At 36.9% G+C, this 21,410-nt stretch overlaps 1 protein-coding gene across 2 annotated transcripts in view; it reads right to left on the bottom strand.

Annotated features, from left to right (window-relative positions):
- SEMA3E (semaphorin 3E) overlaps positions 1 to 21,410 on the bottom strand; it is a 153,485-nt gene that overhangs the window by 7,715 nt on the left and 124,360 nt on the right. For both annotated transcript variants that reach the window (XM_005015471.6, XM_005015472.6), the window contains 8 exons: positions 19,967 to 20,109; positions 17,371 to 17,485; positions 16,979 to 17,048; positions 15,488 to 15,632; positions 9,958 to 10,180; positions 8,607 to 8,698; positions 7,384 to 7,425; positions 3,910 to 4,076 (listed from right to left, as the gene is read on the bottom strand). In XM_005015471.6, the coding sequence (XP_005015528.1) occupies positions 3,910 to 4,076; positions 7,384 to 7,425; positions 8,607 to 8,698; positions 9,958 to 10,180; positions 15,488 to 15,632; positions 16,979 to 17,048; positions 17,371 to 17,485; positions 19,967 to 20,109 (997 nt within the window). The remainder of the gene's footprint in view (positions 1 to 3,909; positions 4,077 to 7,383; positions 7,426 to 8,606; positions 8,699 to 9,957; positions 10,181 to 15,487; positions 15,633 to 16,978; positions 17,049 to 17,370; positions 17,486 to 19,966; positions 20,110 to 21,410) is intronic.

Below are 21,410 nucleotides of genomic sequence, written 5' to 3'. Positions count from 1 at the left end.
AGGCAAAGTCAAAATGGTTCACAGAGAAAACGCATCATTGCAGTTTGAATAAATAAACCAGTAGACTGAGTTTTCTTTTGCAAAACCAAATGTTACAACTGAGTGATGTTTGAGTTAGCACCTGGATTCTATTCTGCAAAGCATTTCATTCAAATGCCAGCATATAACTTAAGTAGAAACTTAAGCAAACTGTTAAAATATTATTCTGCCTGCAAGCATGATTGGTGCCATGAAACACCATTCAGCAGTAACATGGGGACTGAGGAGGAATGCTTAGGATTTTATCTTCTTCCCACAAGGTGCTGTGTACAAGTGGGCTCAGTACACAGAGAGAAAAAAAGTAAATTTTGGGGAAAAAAAAAAAGCCTGTTTGGAGCTCTCTTGCTAACCAAGAGAGATGAAGCATGCTTGTGTGTTTGCTAGTGGAGTGGGTGGTGAAGAAAGGCTGGAGAGGGAGAGAGGGCAGGATGGCAACTGTCAGCTTCCTATGGTTAGCAGAGTAATAAAGGGTTACCAGCTGAAAGGTATTTTAAAGTGACTCCAGTGTTTTTTCAGCCTAGACATTGAGGTGGCACAGTGAAGAACCTCATCTGTGGAATTTAGTGCTTGTTTGGATAAAAATTGAACTTGTCTAAACTAGATTACTGAGGTAATAGTGAACTAAAACAGTTCTTTAGGTCCTGAATCTCTCTGCTTTTGCAAGCATACTTCAAAGTTGAATGCAAAATAATTTCCTTCTGACATCTAATGTATTTGCAGTATGCAGGAGCCATACACCTGTAACTACCACGACATTATAATATGCTATGCTGCCAGCATTATGATATGGAATTTTTGGCTCAGTTTACGTTTCCCTAAATAAATCCTATATTTAATTAATTAAACAGGTTATGAATTTGCAAGGAATTAAAATATAGGCTTTCAAATTTAAAACAGTACCAGCTGTCAAGCAAAAAGTTTTTTTTTTGTTTGTTTGTTTGTTTGAATTTGTGCTGCAGCTCTATCTATATCCTTCATAACTGTGCTTACAGTTTACAGTTTTTATATTACTTGTTTCTCTAAATGCTTGTTATACCTTTTGGGCATTAGGCTCTAAAGCAGTCAGCATTTTAATCAAAGGAAGCAATATACATTGTGCATCCCTGCTTTAGTTCAACTCTTCAGCAGCAGAACTGGAATTAAAAGAGCTCTTGACAGTACTCTTACTGCACTAACAGGGCTACCCATACAATTCAGAAGCACACCTAAATGTACAGTATAAAGGCCACATTTCTGCTGACAGTTAAAGCCAGCATAAGTGTGCTGCAGTATGAAGGTCATTGCTCTGTGAGGCCCCATGGAGGTATGGCTGCCAGGAACAGGGAGAACAGGCGCACTCTAATGCCTCTGGTCCTAATGTTAATTGTACGACCCTGCACAGCTTGTGCAAAAGTCTGGAGCTCTAAGACAAGGCCAAGCCAAATCAAGAAGTGTCTGCTCTTGGGTGGGGCATTAATATGTCTGGAGCACAGGGCAGCCACGGCAGGGTTATCACCTGCTCAGCGTTGCTTGCTATTAGAAAACTCCACATCATTTATTGACATGCCTTTCCAGAAGTGCTCTCCACCTGGAACCCAGCAGGAGGTAAATTAAAACAACTTCCATATGTGTGTCCTGAGTAGCTCTCCTTGCTTCACCATTTATTGCACAGTTAATGTAAGCTCATAACTTTTAAAACGTTCTGAGCTTTAGGTATGAGCTAAAGCGAACAAAACAGATACTATACATCCCTCTCAGTATTGTAAGTTCTTGCTAACTCCCCAAACTCTTAAATGTAAAACAAGTTTTACAGGCCTTGAGAACATTCAGTAGAGTGCAAATCCCTTCTCTAATACTGCAGCTCTTATCTTAAGAACAGAAGGGTGATAACAGCAGTATTTTCTTCTTTTAGAGATTGCCCTGCTGAAAATTCCGGAGGTAAAGCACAGAAAGGTGCCTGGGGTGCTGCCCCATATCACTCAACCCTGGATAAATGCATGTGTCAGGGAACTTAAGGGCTGCTACTCTGGAAATTGTCTTAGGTGAGAAATATGCTAAAAATGTGCAACTGAGTAAAGGACTGAGCGAGTTTCTTTTATCTTTTCATAGACAGTAAACAGTCTGCAACAGAACAGCATAAATGTGGATGCAGGCCTAGCAGGCTGGTAGGGAAATGTTTACCCCCTACTCTCTTCCCCAAAGGGCATTTAAATCATTAGATGAGTAACCAATACTCATTAAAATTATGATAACTCTCATTCTCACATTGAGAATAATTCTCACATTGAGCAGGCAACCAGAGCGCACTTCCTTCCATAAGTCTGCTTGCAAGAGACATGAGAAGACTATGCAATCCTGCTTGTAAAAGTGGTGTGAATTTCCTATTTGGTTTAGCTTATATCTCAGTGTAAAAACTCCAAGAGATTTTAAAATATGCGGTCATTAGCTCTGTTTCTTATTTTGGATTTTTTATGTTCCCTACCCAAAAGCTATGCTACCCAACAATTCCTGCATTCATTATCTTTTACAAAAGCCACAGAAATGTCTGTTTTGTCTGGATAGCAGTGATTTTGTTTGAGTGTATCCAGGTTCATGGGAAGATAAGATATTTAGGAAAAAAAAAATAAAAGAAAAGAACCTTCCTAGTTTTCCACAAAAAAAAAAAAAAAAAAAAAAAAAAAAATCAATTTGGGGATAGTTTGTTTTGATTGAACAATCTGCACTGGTTTTCAAAACTGTCTCCAGAAGTTATTCAATTAATTCTGAAGCCTGGCGTCAATGTAGGTGTAGTATATCTAAACATAAATTATCAGAAACAGTACTTGTAAAAATGCCACAGAAAGGGCTTGACTTAGTCATAACCAGAGTTTTGCTGGCTAAGGATCTGAGTGACTCACTCTAGTTGCAGAGCAGACCAGGTCCTGTGAAAATGTCTGGATTAAAATGTACATGTTTTATATGTCTGGTCAGGTATCTATTGACCTAAGTTGGAGAACCTGGAGTTGAGAGGGCAGGAAAGAAGATAGATATATGAGAAATTACTGCACAAAGAATGAAGGCCAGAATCCATAAGTGACTGGGCATGGAGAGAAGTCTGTCCAATGAGAGTTAAAGCATAAAGTGGTTTGAACTGGCCTGCAGATCAACATGTTTTTATAAAGTCACTTTATAAAGTCTGTAGCTTTTGCAGATATCCTAGTTTTGTTTTATCTGGTGGAGATGAATGGCTATTAACAGAGTTGTCCTTCTCTTTCTCTTCCTTCCTTTTCCTTCCTTCCTTCCTTCCTTCCTTCCTTCCTTCCTTCCTTCCTTCCTTCCTTCCTTCCTTCCTTCCTTCCTTCCTTCCTTCCTTCCTTCCTTCCTTCCTTCCTTCCTTCCCTCCTTCCTTCCTTCCTTCCTTCCTTCCTTCCTTCATTTCTCTCTGTCTTTCTCTCTCTCTCTTGTTCTCTCTCTTCCTGCCTTCCATCCTTCCTTCTTCCTTCCTCCTCTGAAATTCTATAGTATTCTATATAGTATTCTATAGTATAGTTTTGCTGTGTGATACCTTTTCTGTACAAATACTAACAAAATAGGTCCTTGACAATTTAAGGAATGAAACAAACATATTTTCTCTGCCCACCAGGCAAAATAAAAGGGCAAAATTGGGGTTTGTTTAAATAATGACTAAGTAGACAGTTTTCTTCATTCATAAAATATTCTTGGTATTGCAATTTATGCCATTCTGTTAATTCAGGTCCTTAGCTGTTCCCTAAAGCTCACTAATAACTTATCAGCTAATATATCTTCTCACTCACTTGTATGAAGGGGAGATATGAAGTAATTTATACTGCATTAGGAACTTTTATTAAGCTATTTTGCAAAACAGATTTCACAAAAATAAGCAGTTCTCACCTCTTTGCCTGCATTCCTGTGGGATAGTACCGGGAGCAGGAGATGCCATCCCAAGCACAGTAAGGATCTCGAGCTAGGCAGCAGTCAGCACAGGCTGTGCCGTACATGTCACACTGGTGGAACTTCACTTGTGCTATGACTGACTCAGATCCAATATAGAGTTGTTGCTGGAGAAAAAAAAAAAAAAAAAAAATATATATATATATATATATATATATGTATGATTAAATTCCTAGAACTTCCACTAAAATTTCTGCTACTACTACAGTTTTAAAGAAATGTTATTCAGCAGATTGCCAGTTGTGTATCTAGTCTGTGACCTGAGGGAGGCAGAGTTACTCTGCAGGAAAACTGATTACAAACTAAACTCTCCTGCATGAGGATGGAGGTGCAGAAAGAATCTAGAATGAGCAAGTTTGGCTTGGCATTTCCTCACTTTGGAAACTTTGGAAGTTTCAGTTTTTTAAGCTTTCTGTTTGAATTGGGGGCAGGGGGTGGGGGCTGTGGGGGGAGCGTTACATGTCTTTTTCTTCCTCAGGGTAGTTTCCAATGCCTCCCCCATAGCACTTCTGTTACGTAACTGATCATCAAAAACAAGAAGCAAGCAAACAAACAAAAACCTGCAAAACTTGACTTAAAGTCTTTGATTGAAGAAGTTCAAATTTGATAAAGTTACAAGCAACCTCAGTATTAAAACTGGAGTTATGAGGATTTAACTCTTGATGTGGCTACATACATACAGTATAGTCACATATACGCATTCACAATAGTTCTATGATTTATATAATCCCTCAATGCAAAGAAGATAGGTATTTTTTCTGGTTCTGTGCTACCTTTCCTTGTAACTTAACTGGTCACAATCTACATATATATATATACACATATCACCATCATTCATTCTAAGACTGCTTGAATAAAGTTAATGTAACTTTCATTTTCAAAAGAAATGAAAGATGATAAATCTGATTCACCAGTTGTTGATGTAAGACATAAAAAATCCAGAAAAGTATAGCTTGAATTTGCAGAGATTTGAGAAAAACTTCTTGTTGCTGGTGAATGTAAATCAACTGATCGCAGAAATACACAGTGTGCACTGCAATAGGAACTGCAATAGGAACTGATTTTGCACTGCTTGCTTCAATGTTTTTTTGTAAGTCAGAAAAAACATTCGTAATGAACTCTAAATTGTGCTTATCCTAATGGACAAACATAGTCCAAGCTTTCAAATTTTTTATAGTTTAAAATTGTTTAAAGCTGGAAAATACAGTCAGTTCAATTAGCCTGGCTTGCCTTTCACAAACCATGAAATTTAATCCAAATAGCTCGTTCTTGTCCCTGATTATACCTCCTATATCTTTCTAGGTCTCAAAATTTGAACTGTCAGAAATGTCAATGGAAGAGACTAGGAGAGGGTGTTTGAAGCAATGTTTAAAGACTTCAGCTGAGATAAAACAGATAAATAGGAACTAAATCTGCTAACTTAAAATGATGAAACCTAGGGTCCTTGTTCAAGGGGAATTCTTTTATCTTCCGATATTGCAGCATGACTGTCCCAGAACACATGAACAATTCTTTCAATGAAACATACAAAATAGGATTTTCTCTTTCATCTCTTAGAAATAGTAAGCTCTACTGTAAGTCTAGGTTCATGAGAGGATGGCAAAAAGCATCCAATATCTAGCCAACAGAACATCAAAGAACATTCCCTCCCAGCCACACAGATAAATAGCTCAACCCTGAAACACAATATTTTTTTATATCACTGACTAAGTGAAGGCTGTTTAGTATTACAAGGATGTTGAAACAAAGCTATCAATGAGATCTTTACAGGCTTACAAACTCCAAAGTCCAAGGGGAACAGCAAAAATGCTTCAGTAGAAACCCCCTTTTTTTTTTTTTTTTTTTCCACATAAACTCAGCTGCACTATACTTTTGCTCAAAATCATGTTTTAGAGACAAAATGATTTGGTACCAACCCTGTGCCTAGAAAGTATTCAAACGTTTAATTGTCCACAGTACCAGGAAATTTCTTGTTATTTCAAGATTTCAAGAACAAATAAAAGCTGGGTGGAGAATGGATATTGAAAGCATCCCTGAGGAGAAGGACCTGGGGGTCTTTATTGATGAGAAGCTCAATATGAGCTGGCAATGTGTCCTTGTAGCCCAAAAAGCCAACTGGGCTGCATCAAAAGTTCTGAGAAAAAAAGAAAAATCTCCCCTTCTGCTCTTCTCTCATGAGACTCCACCTGGAGCCCTGCATTCAGCTCTGGGGCCCTAGTACAAGAATGACATGGAAGTATTAGAATGAGTTGGGGGGGGGGGGGGGGGGGGAGGGAGGGGGTCACAAAGATGATCAAGGGGCTGGAGCACCTCTCCTATGAAGACAGGCTGAGGGAATTGGGGTTGTTCAGCCTGGAGAAGAGAGAGCTTCAGACAGACCTTAGAGCAGCCTTCCAGTACCTAAAGGGAGCTACAGAAAAGCCGGGGAGTGATAGGACAAGGGGTAATGGCTTTAAACTAAAAAAGGGTAGGCTTAGATTAGATATAAGGAGGAAATTCCTCACTCAGAGGGTGGTAAGGCATTGGAACAGGTTGACCAGAGAAGTGGATGCCCTATCCGTGGAAGTGTTCAAGGCCTCTTTGTCCGAATAATGTCTATTAGGTGTAACGATAGACAATCTAGTCTCCAGAGGTCCTTTCACAGTCTATGGAAAAAAAAAATAAATCGATCCAAGAAATAATTTGGACAACTTAAAGTTAGGATCTTCCCCTAAATCACTCAGAAGAGTTTGTCTTTCTGCATTACAGAGAGAATACAAGTTGACTACTAGACACCAAGACTAAAATGATCTTTGAGGCACACTCACGCCTACTATTAATACAATCTTCAGTCTTTGTTACTTGTGTTTTACTACATTTCTGTGCACCTATGTTGCAATGATTGTCTATTCTGAGAAATAACTGTCCTGGTGGTGGACTCAAAAGGCAGTTAGATCCAAACTGCTCTGCCTTTCATGGGCCCCTGAGTATTTATGGGAGGCAGCAAGGCTCTTTTAGGACTCATATCCCTGTGGGGCTGACGTCTGTCTACTTTTATCAAAAAGGAACTTTTCTTTGGGTTGCCATACCCACCAAGCTAATCCTTGATGTTCTTTCTATTTCAGTAACTCACGGATCAAATTGTCTTTTTTGTTTGTTTAGTTTGTTTTGTTTTACTTGTTTTTGTCTGAACAATATGTATAAGATAAGGAGATGGATTAAAGAGTTTTAATGTTAGATTTGAAAAATATTAATGCTTTATAAAGGAACAGAGCATATAACCATAAGTTTGCACTGCAAACATATTACGTGTTATGAGACCTGGTCTCTTTAGACATGATATACATTGTTTTCTCTCCCTCCCTCTCACACAGACTTACAGCTTTGTTGAATTTGAGTCCCAATGTTTGCATGTTAAACTCACGAAATACTTACCCTTTTTGATGAGATTTCCATAGAAATTATGGGAACTGGCACCTAGAAAATAGGAAGCATCCTTACTTAGAAAAAATAAAAATAAAAAAGTAGTTTTGCCTTGACAATAAATTAGGTAAAATAGTGTTGATGTTTACTTAAGTTCATCTCTGTGAAATACTTTGATTTGCTCTAACTTCTGACGTTACAGAAAAACGTGAGGCAATTGTTTTTGAGAATCATTTTTTTTTAATATTTTATTTAAAAACAACCAGCCAACACTTAATTCAGGATTATCAGAGTCACAGGAACACTAAAATTTCTCCGTCAAACATAACATTAGCTCTTGCCACCACTGAATCCATTTTGTCATACTCCAGAGTGATAAGTGGAGTGTTCTTTATAACAAAACATACATTGAAGATAGGTAAAAATAGCAGGAATTCTTTCTCATACCATTTTCCTCTCTGCCCTCTGCTCAGATTTCCTGGAGCAATGGCAAAACACAGCTCCTAATAGGTATATTGAAAACCAACATTTTTCCCCCAGGGTAGCAAGTCCATAATTACTCTGCCCAAATTCAGGTGCCGGATTTAAATATCTATGATTGGATGTTAGGTTTTCTCTGTGGTTACAAGTGGGTTTGCCTTCTACTTCATGTGGCTAAAATAAGGTGATGTGAGTATTCATTAAGTGAATTTCATTGTGTTACCTTTGCCACATACTGAATAGTGAGCTTTAGTCTTAGGTTATTCTTAAACAAAAGTGACTTTTGCCTCACCAGGAATGAAGTTTACTCACTGTAATAACACATTAACTGATTCACTCTTTCTGGGAACTTGTTGTTTTTAGTATTATCATTATTAATAATAATCTGGTCCTTTTTTAAGCTTCCAAAGTTAAGGACACATTTTTTGTGTCTGCAATTATATTATTTTAAATACTTAATTAGATATGAGGGAAAATTAAGTAAAATGCTATGTTTCTAATCACACACTGAGTACGTAAATAGAAAGACAGTGTTGCTTTGCCACAGTGTGCTTCAGTACTTAAACATAACTCCACTTTAGAAAAACTTTAGTAGAAAATAAAGATTTTATGTCATATAATATCTAGATAATCAGAAATTATCTTGTGCACAATTATTATATATTTGTCTATCCTCAGATTTTTTTTGACATTTTTATCTGAAAAACATCCAAGACAGTTAGTTGTATGTATGTTTCATTTAAAGCACAGTTCACCTTGAATACTTGTAGCTCTTCAAGAATCACTTCTTCCATTGATTCTGTCTCTTGATTGTAAATTGTAATGACTTTCAGCACAATTCCATTATCTGGGAATAAAAATAAAAAAATAAAATACTAAAATTTATAATTGGTGGAAACTTTTACTTGTCCTTTAAAGACATTAAATAACATCTTCAAACTGATCATGAATAGGAACTTATACATACAAGTAGTTGCATATTGCTGTTATTGATGAGGGTTCTTACACTTAGAGAACAACCATGCATGCTAATTTGTTCCAAAAACATTGTGACATGCTCTGGCCTATCTGTCAACTAAGAGGCAGCTGAGACATCCTTGACCTACCTGATTAATTGACTAGTAGTTTTCAAATTCTGGGCCAGAATCCCTTGGTGAGCAGAAAAATAATCTAAGAGGGTTAAAATTTTGAGAAAAATAAAAGAAATGAGAGTAGGCAGAAGCTGAGACCATCAAATTATGGAAATATAAAGTGGCTTGAATTATAAGATATGAGTATTGACACTGGTTAGGAAACTACTAATTATCCTTAATTTCTGGCAGCAGCTCTGTTCTTGAGGCAAGAGTACCAATGCTTTCAGGGGTTCATTATGCACAGTTCTCTTTCTCTCGGTGAGCTGCTGTTGAACTGAAGGTAGTAATCAAAGGAAGATGAAACAAAGAAAAGCTGCACTTTCAAAAAGTGTAAAGGAATTTATATTTATCAGTCTCTCTGTCAGCACATCTCTTTCAGGAAATTAAAACACAAGAGCAGCATCTAGTCTTCCCACCACTTCAGCTTTGTCTTGCTGACTATTATTATAGTAGTCTTACTTTCCTTAGTCTGAAATCTGTCATCAACAATGCAAATATTGCTTCTTTTCTTATGTTACTTTCAGTCATCCTTGATTTACAGGGGAAATATTAAGCAGACAAGCAGTGGGAAAAATGTTCAGCAAAAGATGAAAGGGATGAGAGTAACCATTAAACTGGGGTCATACACCACTTCTGAAAGTGAATAAGTAATCCATTTTGTGTTGGAACAGTAAATAATCAGAAGAAGAAGAGGAAGAGGAAGAGGAAGAGGAAGAGGAAGAGGAAGAGGAAGAGGAAGAGGAAGAGGAAGAGGAAGAGGAAGAGGAAGAGGAAATTTGAGCTCTGGTTTTCATAAGTCCTTCTTCAAATCCTGGTGATTGGAAATGGTGAAAGTTCATTCTGACATTCAGACTTCCCTTTTGATAAATCTGCACTGATACCATAAGGAAATTTTTGCTGGGATGTAAGACCTTGTTTCTAATGTTACATAGAAGGTGTTGGACAAATCAATTGTATTCCTAGTTTACTTTACCTGTGCCAATGAACAAGACATCATATTGCCCATCTTCAGCTTCTACTCTGTCTACCGCTATTTGTTTAAGATTGTACTTCCCATCTGTTTTGACTAGTATTGGTCTTTTATGGACAGGCTTGATGGGCTGATACATCAGTGGATGACTCCTGGCAAAATGGACAGCTTCATCAGGATAGTCTTTGGTGGTAGTGTACAGACCTCCATTCACTTTGCTGGCACACTGCAAAAATATAAAACTCAGATTATCCTGAAGGTTTGCCAAGTAAATTGTCAGAGACTAGTATTGTTTTCAGGGGTAATGACAAGTCTACACCAAACCTGACATAAAAACTAGCACAGAACACCACCGTAGTCTACACTTTATGCATGTATGGATTATTAATCATGGGAACCCAGTCAGCAAGGTCTATTAATCAGGCTTTACTGAACAGAGACTTGGTAAATACATGTTTAGAAATAGAAAACTCCTACTGACACCTCTGGATTTTGGAAAAAAACAAAAACAAAACAAAGAAAGAAACAAACAAAAACACCACCAACACCAAAAAAAAAATAAATAAAATAAATAAAAATAAAAATAAAAAATAAAAATAAAAATAAAAATAATAAAAATAAATACAAATAAAAATAAAAATAATAAAAATAAATACAAATAAAAATAAAAATAATAAAAATAAATACAAATAAAAATAAAAATATAGAGTGTTTATTTCTTCCCCAAATTCATATTGAAAATGTAATGAGAATGGCTATTGACAGAGTTAAAAGGGTTTCCTGCTTCATCAGAGAGACAGCCATGTAAAGTCAGCAGAATAGTAATACTTGAAATCAATCTCTACTCTAATTACTTTTGAATGTAAAATGTATTACCATAAGAAACTCGGCACACTTAAAAATGATTCCAGCAATGGTGATTCTTGAGCTCCAGTATTCTAACAGTATTACATTTGATTCCAATTCCTATCTGATGATGGCAGTATTATATATCACAGTTTAGTTCGAAATACCAATGTTTACAATGATCAATCTACCATTTTGCAAATACACTTTACTTCAATGATTGATTAAAAGAGGCTTACTCCTTTGGTCAAATATGCAATTAGAGATAATTTAATGCGTTGCATAGAGAAGTTAATTTTAGGATGCTTTGTGAAGGATATAGTATTCCCTAACTGCACATAGATTCTACATTTCCAATTTGCTTCATGAAGTCTAATTTAAACCATTTATGATCAAGCTGGAAATAGCTCAGTAACCATTTACTTTCTCCAAATATTCATAAGACAGTGTGGTTTTAAGAAGCATTTCAAGCAAAGCCACAGTAGCAACATTTCCCTACTTAAATTGGATATTTTTTTTTCAATCAATAAGATGAAATAAAATACTCTTTGTGTTTACTAGAAACAGTAATTTAAAACTTGTGTTCAGCTGTAGCTGACAAGAACAAACTCCTGCACTTATCAAGTGGAACAATGTTTGTTTCCACTTTTTGGGCTTAGCTTTAGGAATGTATTTGTTCAGTGTTGACTTTAAAGTAATTGTCTAACTAACCTAGTAATGGAGTTTCATTGGTTATTTGAAATACAGAAACAGAACAGGAGCATGAAGATAGGCTAAGTGTCTGCTTTCCGTGCACTGCACAGCATATGAAATGAATAGTCATTGTCAAGTTCCCTTTGCAAACTTCTAGCCTTGGAGAGATTTAATAAAAATAATCCTTCACAGGTTTTTTGTTTTTAATTATAGAAAATAAAGTAGTCTAGAAAAGAAACAGTAGATGCAGCTGTCCCTGAAGTCTATCAACACCATTTTTGAGGTAGCTTATGTCATTCTCAGAAACATTGCAGTCCAAATACACTAAGTGAATCAACAGAGTAGGATCCTAGTGTATCACAGAAGCAATGCTTCAAGCAGACTTCAGAGAGCAGCAGACTGCAGAGCCTGTCAGACTCAGAGCAAATCCAGCAATGGTTTTCTATTTATTTAGCTCTGAGCTCTCCTCTTATTCCTTATAGACTCTATCTTTTCCTATTCAATAGCTGAGATGAAAGTGCTGACTCGCAGAGGTGCCTAAAAATACGATGCATTTGGCTGCTTTTCACTGTCTCTTGTAATGGGAAAGGTAGTGAGATTCACCTTATCAATATGCTGACCTGTTCTTTGGAGGGTGAAACAAAACTGGGGACTACAGCTTCTTGCTACAGTAAAAGTGTTGAAAGGACCTCTAAACTATGCCTTTGAGGAGCAGCCAAAAGTGAATTAATCCTCTATTAAATGGCATAACCAGTTAATCCAAATTCAGATGTGCTCTGTAGCTCATAGACAAACATGATTAAACCAATTAATGCTCAGGAAAGACCTGACTTCACAATTAACTTTTTCCATGACACTGGAAAAATTATTTGTTCTCTTCTTTTGTGTGTTTTAGCTCCTATGCTTTGCCTGTTAGAGAATCTACAATCCACTACGACCCAAATGTGGTCATTAAGAGGCAAGGGAGGGAAGCATTGATTTGGAATGGAACTTAATGCAACCTTTGTGTAAATCATTGTCAACTTTACTGAAGTGCTGGCACAGTGTTCTGTCCTTTCCTAAAAAACATCATTTAATCTTCAGTGCTAGTCAAAGTAATGGTACCAATGTAATGACTACAATCCGTAATACTAAATTCCTGCCTGTGTTTAACTCCAGTTGAAATAATGTATGTGAGGTGTTCGTCTGCCAGTAAGTTAAATCAATGCCACTTAAAAAACTTAGATCATGTCACCTTTCTAAAATAAACATCCATTCTGCAGTGCATAGATGTTAGTGTCTCATGACTTGGTAAAACTGTAAAAACTGTAATTTTGCTATAAATAGGAAACCAAATAGGAAATCAATAGTTCCTTTGAATTACACTGTTTTGCTCAAAATTTGATAATTTACTTATCTATTTTTACTATCTTGACTGAAAACCAATGGTTTACTTTGATGAACATCAAAACAGAAAAAAAAAAAAAGACTGGTATTGATATCAGCACAATTATAGTGCCAAGATAGTCAATCATATTCACGGTGTTTAAAAATCCCAGATTTAATTTTTTTTGAGCATCCAGTTCTGTATTTGGACTTATGTCTAACCTCAAGAGAAGCAGAGGAAAACAGTAATTTAAAATGAGAGAGGACATGCATTTGAAATCATGCCACAGAGAGAAAAGCTGTACTGGCATGATCTAGATAAGCTAATAGGCCTTTTCACCTCTCATTCCTGTGATTCAGAGATAAATGAATTGCATAAAATGTTTACTTCTGCAAGTGATTGCTTTTGGTATAAAAGAGAATATTGATTCAGTTCGCAAAGGAAAAACAGCATTCTAAGTAATGCTCCAATGACTGTTTATTCCAGCTCAAGAGAGTGAGTCCTTAGCCTGCAAGAAGATAAAAGAGGTGAAGTGTGAAAGCTGTGTGTGGGTTTTAGCCAAATGGCTATTAGAAATGTCTTTATGTCTCACAAAGACTAAAATCTACGCAATACTGACATGTTAAATGGTAGACTTTCAATGAGCATAAACTAAAGCAGCTTTGCAACACATAACAACTGCCATGGGTGGGCAAGTAGCTGTATTCCCAAAAGGTATGGCACAAAAAAGAAAGACTGGATGTGATGCTTCCCTGGGTTACCCTGGCCTTGCCTGTTGTAGGACTCCTCCTGACTTACAGCAAGAAGGGGAGGGTGAGGGAAGCCCTAGTTGTGACCAATGTCTGAAATGATGATGGATCCCAGCAATTCAAAGGACACCCTCATGCACCACTGATCTCTTCACCCCCTTAGGTGGAACATGAAATTCCTGCGTTAAGAATACAACATAGATAGAAACGTTGGAAACTCTTCAAAAAGAGACTGAAGCAGGAAAAGAGCTTGAGATGAAGATTACATGTGATCACAGAATCACAGAATGGTTGATGTTGGAAGGTCCTAAGAAAGTCATCTTGTCCAGTCCCCTGCTCAAACAGGGCCACACAGAGCTACTTGCCCGGTATCAGTGATGTCTTTGAGATATCAGCATAAGAATTAGGAATTCCTTGTAGAAATTCTCTTTAAGTAATAAGTTTGGTAATTTCTCCTGAATTTGTTTACCAAATGAAAAAATCTAAGTAACAGGCAAGAACAATTCTCTGGATGACAGCACCTGTATAATTTCAAGATATGCTGCAGTAGCTGCCAGATGAATTAGATTTTTGAAATAATTCAAAAATCAATAATTTATTTTCTTCACTGTTTTCTTCCATTGGGAAATTAGTAATAATATTAATTAATAATGATAAGTTCCTTCACAGATGCACCTACTGCATCTGAATGCAGCATCAGAATAACCTTCTGAAGGTGCCTCCCCATTGCCTGGCATCCTGGGATCATTTTTATCAATGATTTGGATGCAGGAGTGGAATGTATCCTTATCAAGACTGCTGATGATACTGAACTGAGAGGTGCTGTTGACTCCCAGGAGGGACAAGATGCTTTGCAGAGGGAGCTATTTGCATTGGAGAACTGGACAGTCATCAATGGCATGAAAGTCAACAAATGAGTTCTGCACTTGGGATGTAGTGATGCTGGAGATAGTTACAGACTAGGAGATGAGTGGCTGGAAAGCAGCTCTTCAGAAAGTGTTCTGATGGTGCTAGTGACAGTGGGCAACATGAGGCAACAGTGTGCCCTGGGTGAACTGCCAAAAGGGTGAACTGCATTTTGGGATACATTAAACACAGAATAGCCAGCTAGTCAAAAGAGATGATTCTCCCACCATATTTAGTGATGGTGCAGTCTCACCTTGAATATTGTGTGCAGCTCTGGGCCCCACAGAATAAAAGGATGTTAAGGTTCTTGAAAATGTCCAGAGGAGAGCAACAAAGATGGTAAAAGACTTGGGTTGTCCAGTCTGGGTAAAAGGAGCCTGAGAGGTAACTTCATTGCTCAAAAGTTCAACAGACATTTGGATAATGTCATTAATAATACGCTTTACCTTTTGGTAAGCCCTGGAGAGGTCAGGCAGTTGGACTAGATGATCTTTGTACATCCCTTCCAACTGAACCATTCCACTCTACTCTACTCTACTCTACTCTACTCTACTCTACTCTACTCTACTCTACTCTATTCTACTCTACTCTACTCTACTCTACTCTACTCTACTCTACTCCATTCCATTCCATTCCATTCCATTCCATTCCATTCCATTCCACCCTACTCTATTGCATTGCATTGCATTGCATTCCATTCCTCTTTGGATCCTGAATTCAAGTCCCATTAGGATTTTGAAAAACCCTATATACTTGACTCCCCTGTTTTCCTTTTGGAGATATATTGTTCTGGTGTTTGACAAAACTTATTGCTAAGCTTCCACACTCTTCCAGAAATGCTATAATATGTATATATCAAAATAAATATATCCTGGACTGTGAAATCAGTAAGATTTATGCATTACTAGCAGTTTGCTTTTTCTTCTTAAGTTCATTTACACAGGTAAAGAACTGGAAAATAAATTGTACTTACTGAACCAGGTCTAGGATAAGGTACTTTCCCTTCGTACAGAGCCCAGTGGTATTCAGGTCCTTCTTTATGAGCATATGGTCCATTGAAAGCTGCTCGGACACTTGCCATGTGGTAAACACATACAGCATACCCTCTAAATATATTGCTATGAAGTAAAATTAAAAGACATTGTTATAACAATATGTCACATTTGTTACATATAATACTGGTATTGTAATAAGATTAAAAAGAAGTCACACTGCAACACCATTCATGTAGAAAAAAATAATTGGTGTTTCTTATATGTTTTTCTTGTAACTATGTGCAATGTTCTTTACAAGGTCTTTAATATATTTATATTCATAATACTTAAAAAGTGCTCAGTGCTTTTATCTGAAAATTTGGAGCAGGCTCTGAATTACTTGTTTATAAACACAGAGGAAGGACAAGGAAATTATCTCTTTGGTCTTTGATGAGCGACTTAAACACTTAACCATTTTTCTTCTCAAAGGTTTTTCCTATTCTTGCTCCTTGGAAAGATGGGAATAAGCCAAGAACTGACTGAAATGAACAGGAGTCCTTTTATATTGTTGAGTGAGATTGCTGGTCAGGGTTCATAAAGGCCACACAATGTAGATCAATCCACAAAATTATATATATATAAATATATATATATATATAATTATTATTGTTTTTACATTCTTAGTTCTGGAGAAGCAATTAATATTTTTTTGCAGAAATATCAAAGATCTCTACAAAAGAATTCTTTCTGAAGACTAGAAGGTGATCCAGATAATTTTAATCAACCTCTGCCTACTGACATAGAAGGCCAGTAGGAAATAATAGGTGACCACTTCCTTAAAGGACTATATCTTCCTCTCTTTCTTTGAAAACAGCAAATCAGGAGAGATAAATAATTGCAATAGCATAGCTGCTCCTTTCTACCAGTTACTTTCTAAAGCTAGATCTCCAATAAACAGTCTTGCACTTGGATTAGGCTGCTGTGGTAAAGGAGGCCACCAGCAACATCACAGATAACATTTTAGGATTCACTAAGAAGTCAGAAGGAATTTAAGGTGCTATATACTTAAACTTGAAATACAGTCAATCTCTTAAAGAAAGACAGGTGGCTTTAATAGACTTCTTTTATAATTGTGCTGAAGTGCATACATGTTGGCACTAAAAAATTTTCAAGCAGGGAAATATTTAGTTAATTAATGTTTTGTTTTGTTTTGTTTTGTTTTGTTTTTTTGTTTGTTTGTTTGTTTGTTTTTGTTTGTTTGTTTGTTTGTTTGTTTGTTTTCTTGGAATCAGATTGGATTACTGTGTGAGACTTCAAGCTCCTGTCATAAAGCAGTTTTTTCTTTAACAAGAAAGCTTGCTATGGATGAAAAAGGGATTAAACTGTTTATTACATATTTACTCTGGGATATTTATCATGCAACTTCTAACTGTTCAATAAGCTGTTCAAACATTCTTCTACTGCTGTTATTATTTCTTCTAGTTGTTTACCTTGTAGTGTTGAAGAGGCCAAATATCACTGGATTTTTGTTATCACGAGTCTGCAGCAAAAACACATCCTCTGTAAAATTTAAATGCAGTGTTACTGGCAATAAATTACTTTTCTCAGACTCAAAAGATAAATGTCATTACTTCTTAAAAGCATAATGTTATTTTACTTATATATGCTATGTATTTTTATGCAGAGTTTAAAAGCAATGTTTAAAGACAATGCAAGCAGTAAAGGCATAATTGATGATAATTAACTCCCCATATATAGAACTTCATATACATTACAAACAAAAGACTAATGAAGACATGTACAATATTGGAGAATAAGATGTGCTACAATGAAATATAATTTATATGATGGTTTTAAGTTTGTTGAAGTCTAAGATATTTACCTAATTCATCAAAATGTGTATCAATTCCATTTCTCCCAGGCACAGAGCAAACTAATCTGGTTTTCAGGAAAGTGCTCCATTTATTCACGAGCATTCGTTGTCCTCCCATATCATTCTGCATAAAAAGAAACAAACACTGATGGTAATTTGAATAAAACTAAAACCACAGACATGGCCACTGAATTAGCCACTCATTGTATATTTTAATGTCAAAAGTATGCATTTTCAAACCACACGTCCATTAGTAGTATTTCTCTGGAGTTGCTTTTCAAGTAAGATTGCACTGATCGAGTCCAGGTCTCATTAAGAGCTGTGGGTTTGTAAGAACTTCTTAATTCCGTACTGCATCCCTGCATAGGTTAAATATACAGCTGCTGCAGGCCTCTTATGTCTCATTTTGGTTAATTGGATGTAGTGAGTATGTTAACAAAGTTTATCTTTGCTTTAGAAGCACAGTGCAGGGTTTAATGAACATTGTCTTAGAAACTGAAGCTCTGGATCTATCTATAGAGCTAATACAGCTAGAGTGAGTCTGAGGCAAGCATCTATAAGGTGTTCGAACAAATTTTCAGCAATTTCAAATCCTGCTTTGCTGTGGCTGTTGGGTTGTTGTGTCAAGAAAAGGGTGCATGCTAGTGGGGAAGAAGACCAGCCAAGCAGAACATAGAGCTTTGTCTAGAACTCAGGAAGAAAAAGAGAGTTTATGACCTTTGGAAGGAGGGGCAGGCCACTCAGGAGTTCTACAGGATGTTGTGAAGCTATGCAGGGAGAACATTAAAAAAGCCAAAGCCCAGCCGGAGCTTAATCTGGCTAGTGCCATTTGAGACAACAAAAAATGCTTGTATAACTACATTAGCAACAAAATGAGTGCTAAGGAGAGTCTCCATCCTGTACTGGATGTGGAGGAAAACATAGTGATGTAGGGTGAGGAAAAGGCTGAGGTACTTAATGTCTTCTTTGCCTCAGACTTTAGTAGTAAGACCAGTTGTTCTCTGGGTACCCAGTCCTCTGATCTGGTAGACAGGGATGGGGAGCAGAATGAAGGACCCATAATCCAGGAGGAAATGGTTAGCGACCTGCTAGTTAGGTGCACACAAGCCTATGAGGCCAAATAAAATCCACCAAAGGGTACTAAGGTAGCTGGCAGAAGTGCTTACCAAGTCACTCCTGATATTTATCAGTAGTTCTAGCTATCCAGGGAGGTCTCAGTTGACTAGAGGCTAGCAAATATAACTCCTGTCTACAGGAAGGGCTGTAAGGAAGACCTGGTGAACTACAAGCCTGACCTTGGTGCCAGGGGAGGTTATGGAGAAGATAATCTTGAGTGTTGTCATGCAGCACATATGGCACAACCAGGTGAGCAGGCCCAGTCAGCATGGGTTTATCAAAGGCAAGTCCTCCTTGATGAACCTGATCTCCTATGACAAGGTAACACACCTAGTGAATGAGGGAAAGGCTGTTGATGTTGTTTATCTAGACATTAAAAAAGCTTTTGTCACTATTTCCCACTGCATTCTTTGGAGAAACTGGCTACTCATGGTTTGGGTGGGCATATACTTTGCTGGGTAAAAAACTGGCTGGGTGGCTGGGCCCAAAGAGTTGTGGTGAATAGTGTTAGATCCAGGTGGCAGCTAGTCACTAGTGGTAGTGTCTCACAGGGCTCGGTACTGGGGCCAGTTCTTTTTAATATCTATATATAAAAAATGGAAAAGGAGATTGAGTGCACCCTTAGTAAAAGTTTGCAGACAACACCAAGTTGTGTGGTTGTTCTGTAGTTCTGCTTGAGGGTAGGAAGGATAGATAGAGGGATCTGGATAGGCTGGATCTATGGGCCCAAGCCAATTTATGAAACTCAACAAGCTCAAATGCTGTGTTCCTGCACTTGGGGCACAACAACCCTATGCAATGCTACACTCTGGGGGAAGAGTGGTGGAAAGCTGCATGGTGGAAAGAGACCTGGGGGTATTGGTCAATAGTTGGCTGAATATGAGCCAGCAGTGTGCTCAGATGGCCAAGAAGGCCAACAGCATCATGAACCCACATAAAGAAATGTACAAGAAACAGCGTAGTCAGCAAGATTGGGGATACAGTGATAGTCCCTCTGTACTCAAGTCTGGTGAGACTGCATGTCAAGTACTGTGTTCAGTTTTGGGCCCCTCACTACAAGAAGGACATTGAGGTTCTGGAGCATGTCCAAGGAAGGGCAATGAAGCTGGTGAAGGGTCAACAGAACAAATCTTATGAGGAGTGGCTGAGGAAAATGGAGTTATTTAGAGAATAGGAGAGATATCAGTGCTCTCTACAGTTACCTAAAAGGAGGTTTTGGTGAGATCGGGGTCAGTCTCTTTCAAGAAACAAGCAATAGGACAAGCAGAATAATAAGGTTTCTGAACTTTGTCCTTCTTTCTCAGCAGAATTCACCTTAAGCCCAGATTTTGGGACACTTTTGAATTTTTTAATGTTTGAGGCTGTTTAGAAGCAGGGTTTTCATTCAGATCTATAATTTAATCTCATGTACATTAACAGATGCTATATTTGCCTGGGGAAGAACAACCAAAATGTCCACTTAATTGGGGTGTTAGAAAAAGGATCTTACCGCACACACACGTCCCACTCTGGTATAAATGGCATGACTGCTTGTCTCAGCCTCTAATGCTTTTTCAGTAAAGAAGAAATATACTTTGTTATCATTGTGGTCTTCATTGTCAGGAATCATGTATGAGCCAACAAACTTTGGTTCTTCAAAGGAAAACAAAAATGAATTGAGGTCAAGCTTATTAAAACATTATTTTATTTTTGCAATTCTTAGAATCAACAAGTGGGAAAAGAAAAAAAAATGAACTGAAAGAGTCAGGGATCTGTAAGTCAGAAAACTACCTGAGGGGAACATTGTGATGGAAAAAAAAAATGATTTTTTTTTTGTAGGTGGGTATCTTTAGAACATGTGGAATACATTAATGTCAAACTATTTTTATAGCTGTAATTCACAAATCAATATTCCTTTTGTATATGTGCAGGATCTCTTTCCAGTTCTGTTCTCCAGGGTTTATGTATTTTAATTTGTATTAGGCTGAAACCTGGCACTAATATTCACATAACAATCTCTTGCCCCATACAAATCAGGCATAGGAATGCTAACTTTGGAAACATAACCTTTTAGTTAAAGAAAAATCTCTGGTAGTGCAGCTAATAGGCATATTAGGACACATATCTTCATAGATAGAAGACACATTGTGTATATTCGTCATGAAATAAAAACCTTCTAAAATTTTCCTACTTTGACATTTCATTACAGAGTGGAAACCTACATGTAAGTACAAACTTCAGTCTATTCTATATACTTTTTAACCCCACACCAAGTTGAGCTGTGAATGATTTCATCTCACAGAATTGCAGCAAATTTTTACAAGCTTTTAAAATGAGAATGTCGTTTGTACAATTAGTACAATTTCTTAAGAAGCAGCTGGTAGTGTAAATATTTTCTAAATTTCTGTTCTGTATGAAAACAGTTACTGTGTTTGAAGACATTGTTAGAGAATTTTTGCTTGTAAATTTTCTAATGTGTTCTTCAAGGACATTGAAAGGACATTCAATTTAAGGACATCGAAAAATTAAATTTTGAATACAGAGTAAATTAAAAACTATTTTTAAGGCCATAATACTTATAATTGTATATTACAAATAATGACATCTACCAGAGAGAAAAGCAACTTTGCTTGCATATTGAAAGCATCTATGTAATTGTTGCTACCCATATATTTAAACACTCTATTCATCACTGGCCTAACTATTGGTCTTACAGTGGATATCTAAACACATTCTAAGCACATTTTTTTTAAATTAATTAAATTCAAGTCTGATGCTAAATTAATGAAGGAAAAACAAAAACAAACAAACAAAAAAACATGTAGCAGAACCTTTTTTTTTTTTTTTTTCTCTCTTCTGATTCAAGAGCGAATTGCCTTGAAATTTGAAAGGAAAAAATTTTGTTTGCCCTTTCTAGCTATGTTCACTGAGAAGATAATGCTCACCATATGAAT

The sequence above is a fragment of the Anas platyrhynchos genome, chromosome 1 (genome assembly GCF_047663525.1).
Source record: "Anas platyrhynchos isolate ZD024472 breed Pekin duck chromosome 1, IASCAAS_PekinDuck_T2T, whole genome shotgun sequence".
Classification (NCBI taxonomy): domain Eukaryota; kingdom Metazoa; phylum Chordata; class Aves; order Anseriformes; family Anatidae; genus Anas; species Anas platyrhynchos.
The sequence above is the reverse complement of the archived record's forward strand: the minus strand, read 5'-3'. Positions and strand labels throughout refer to the sequence as shown.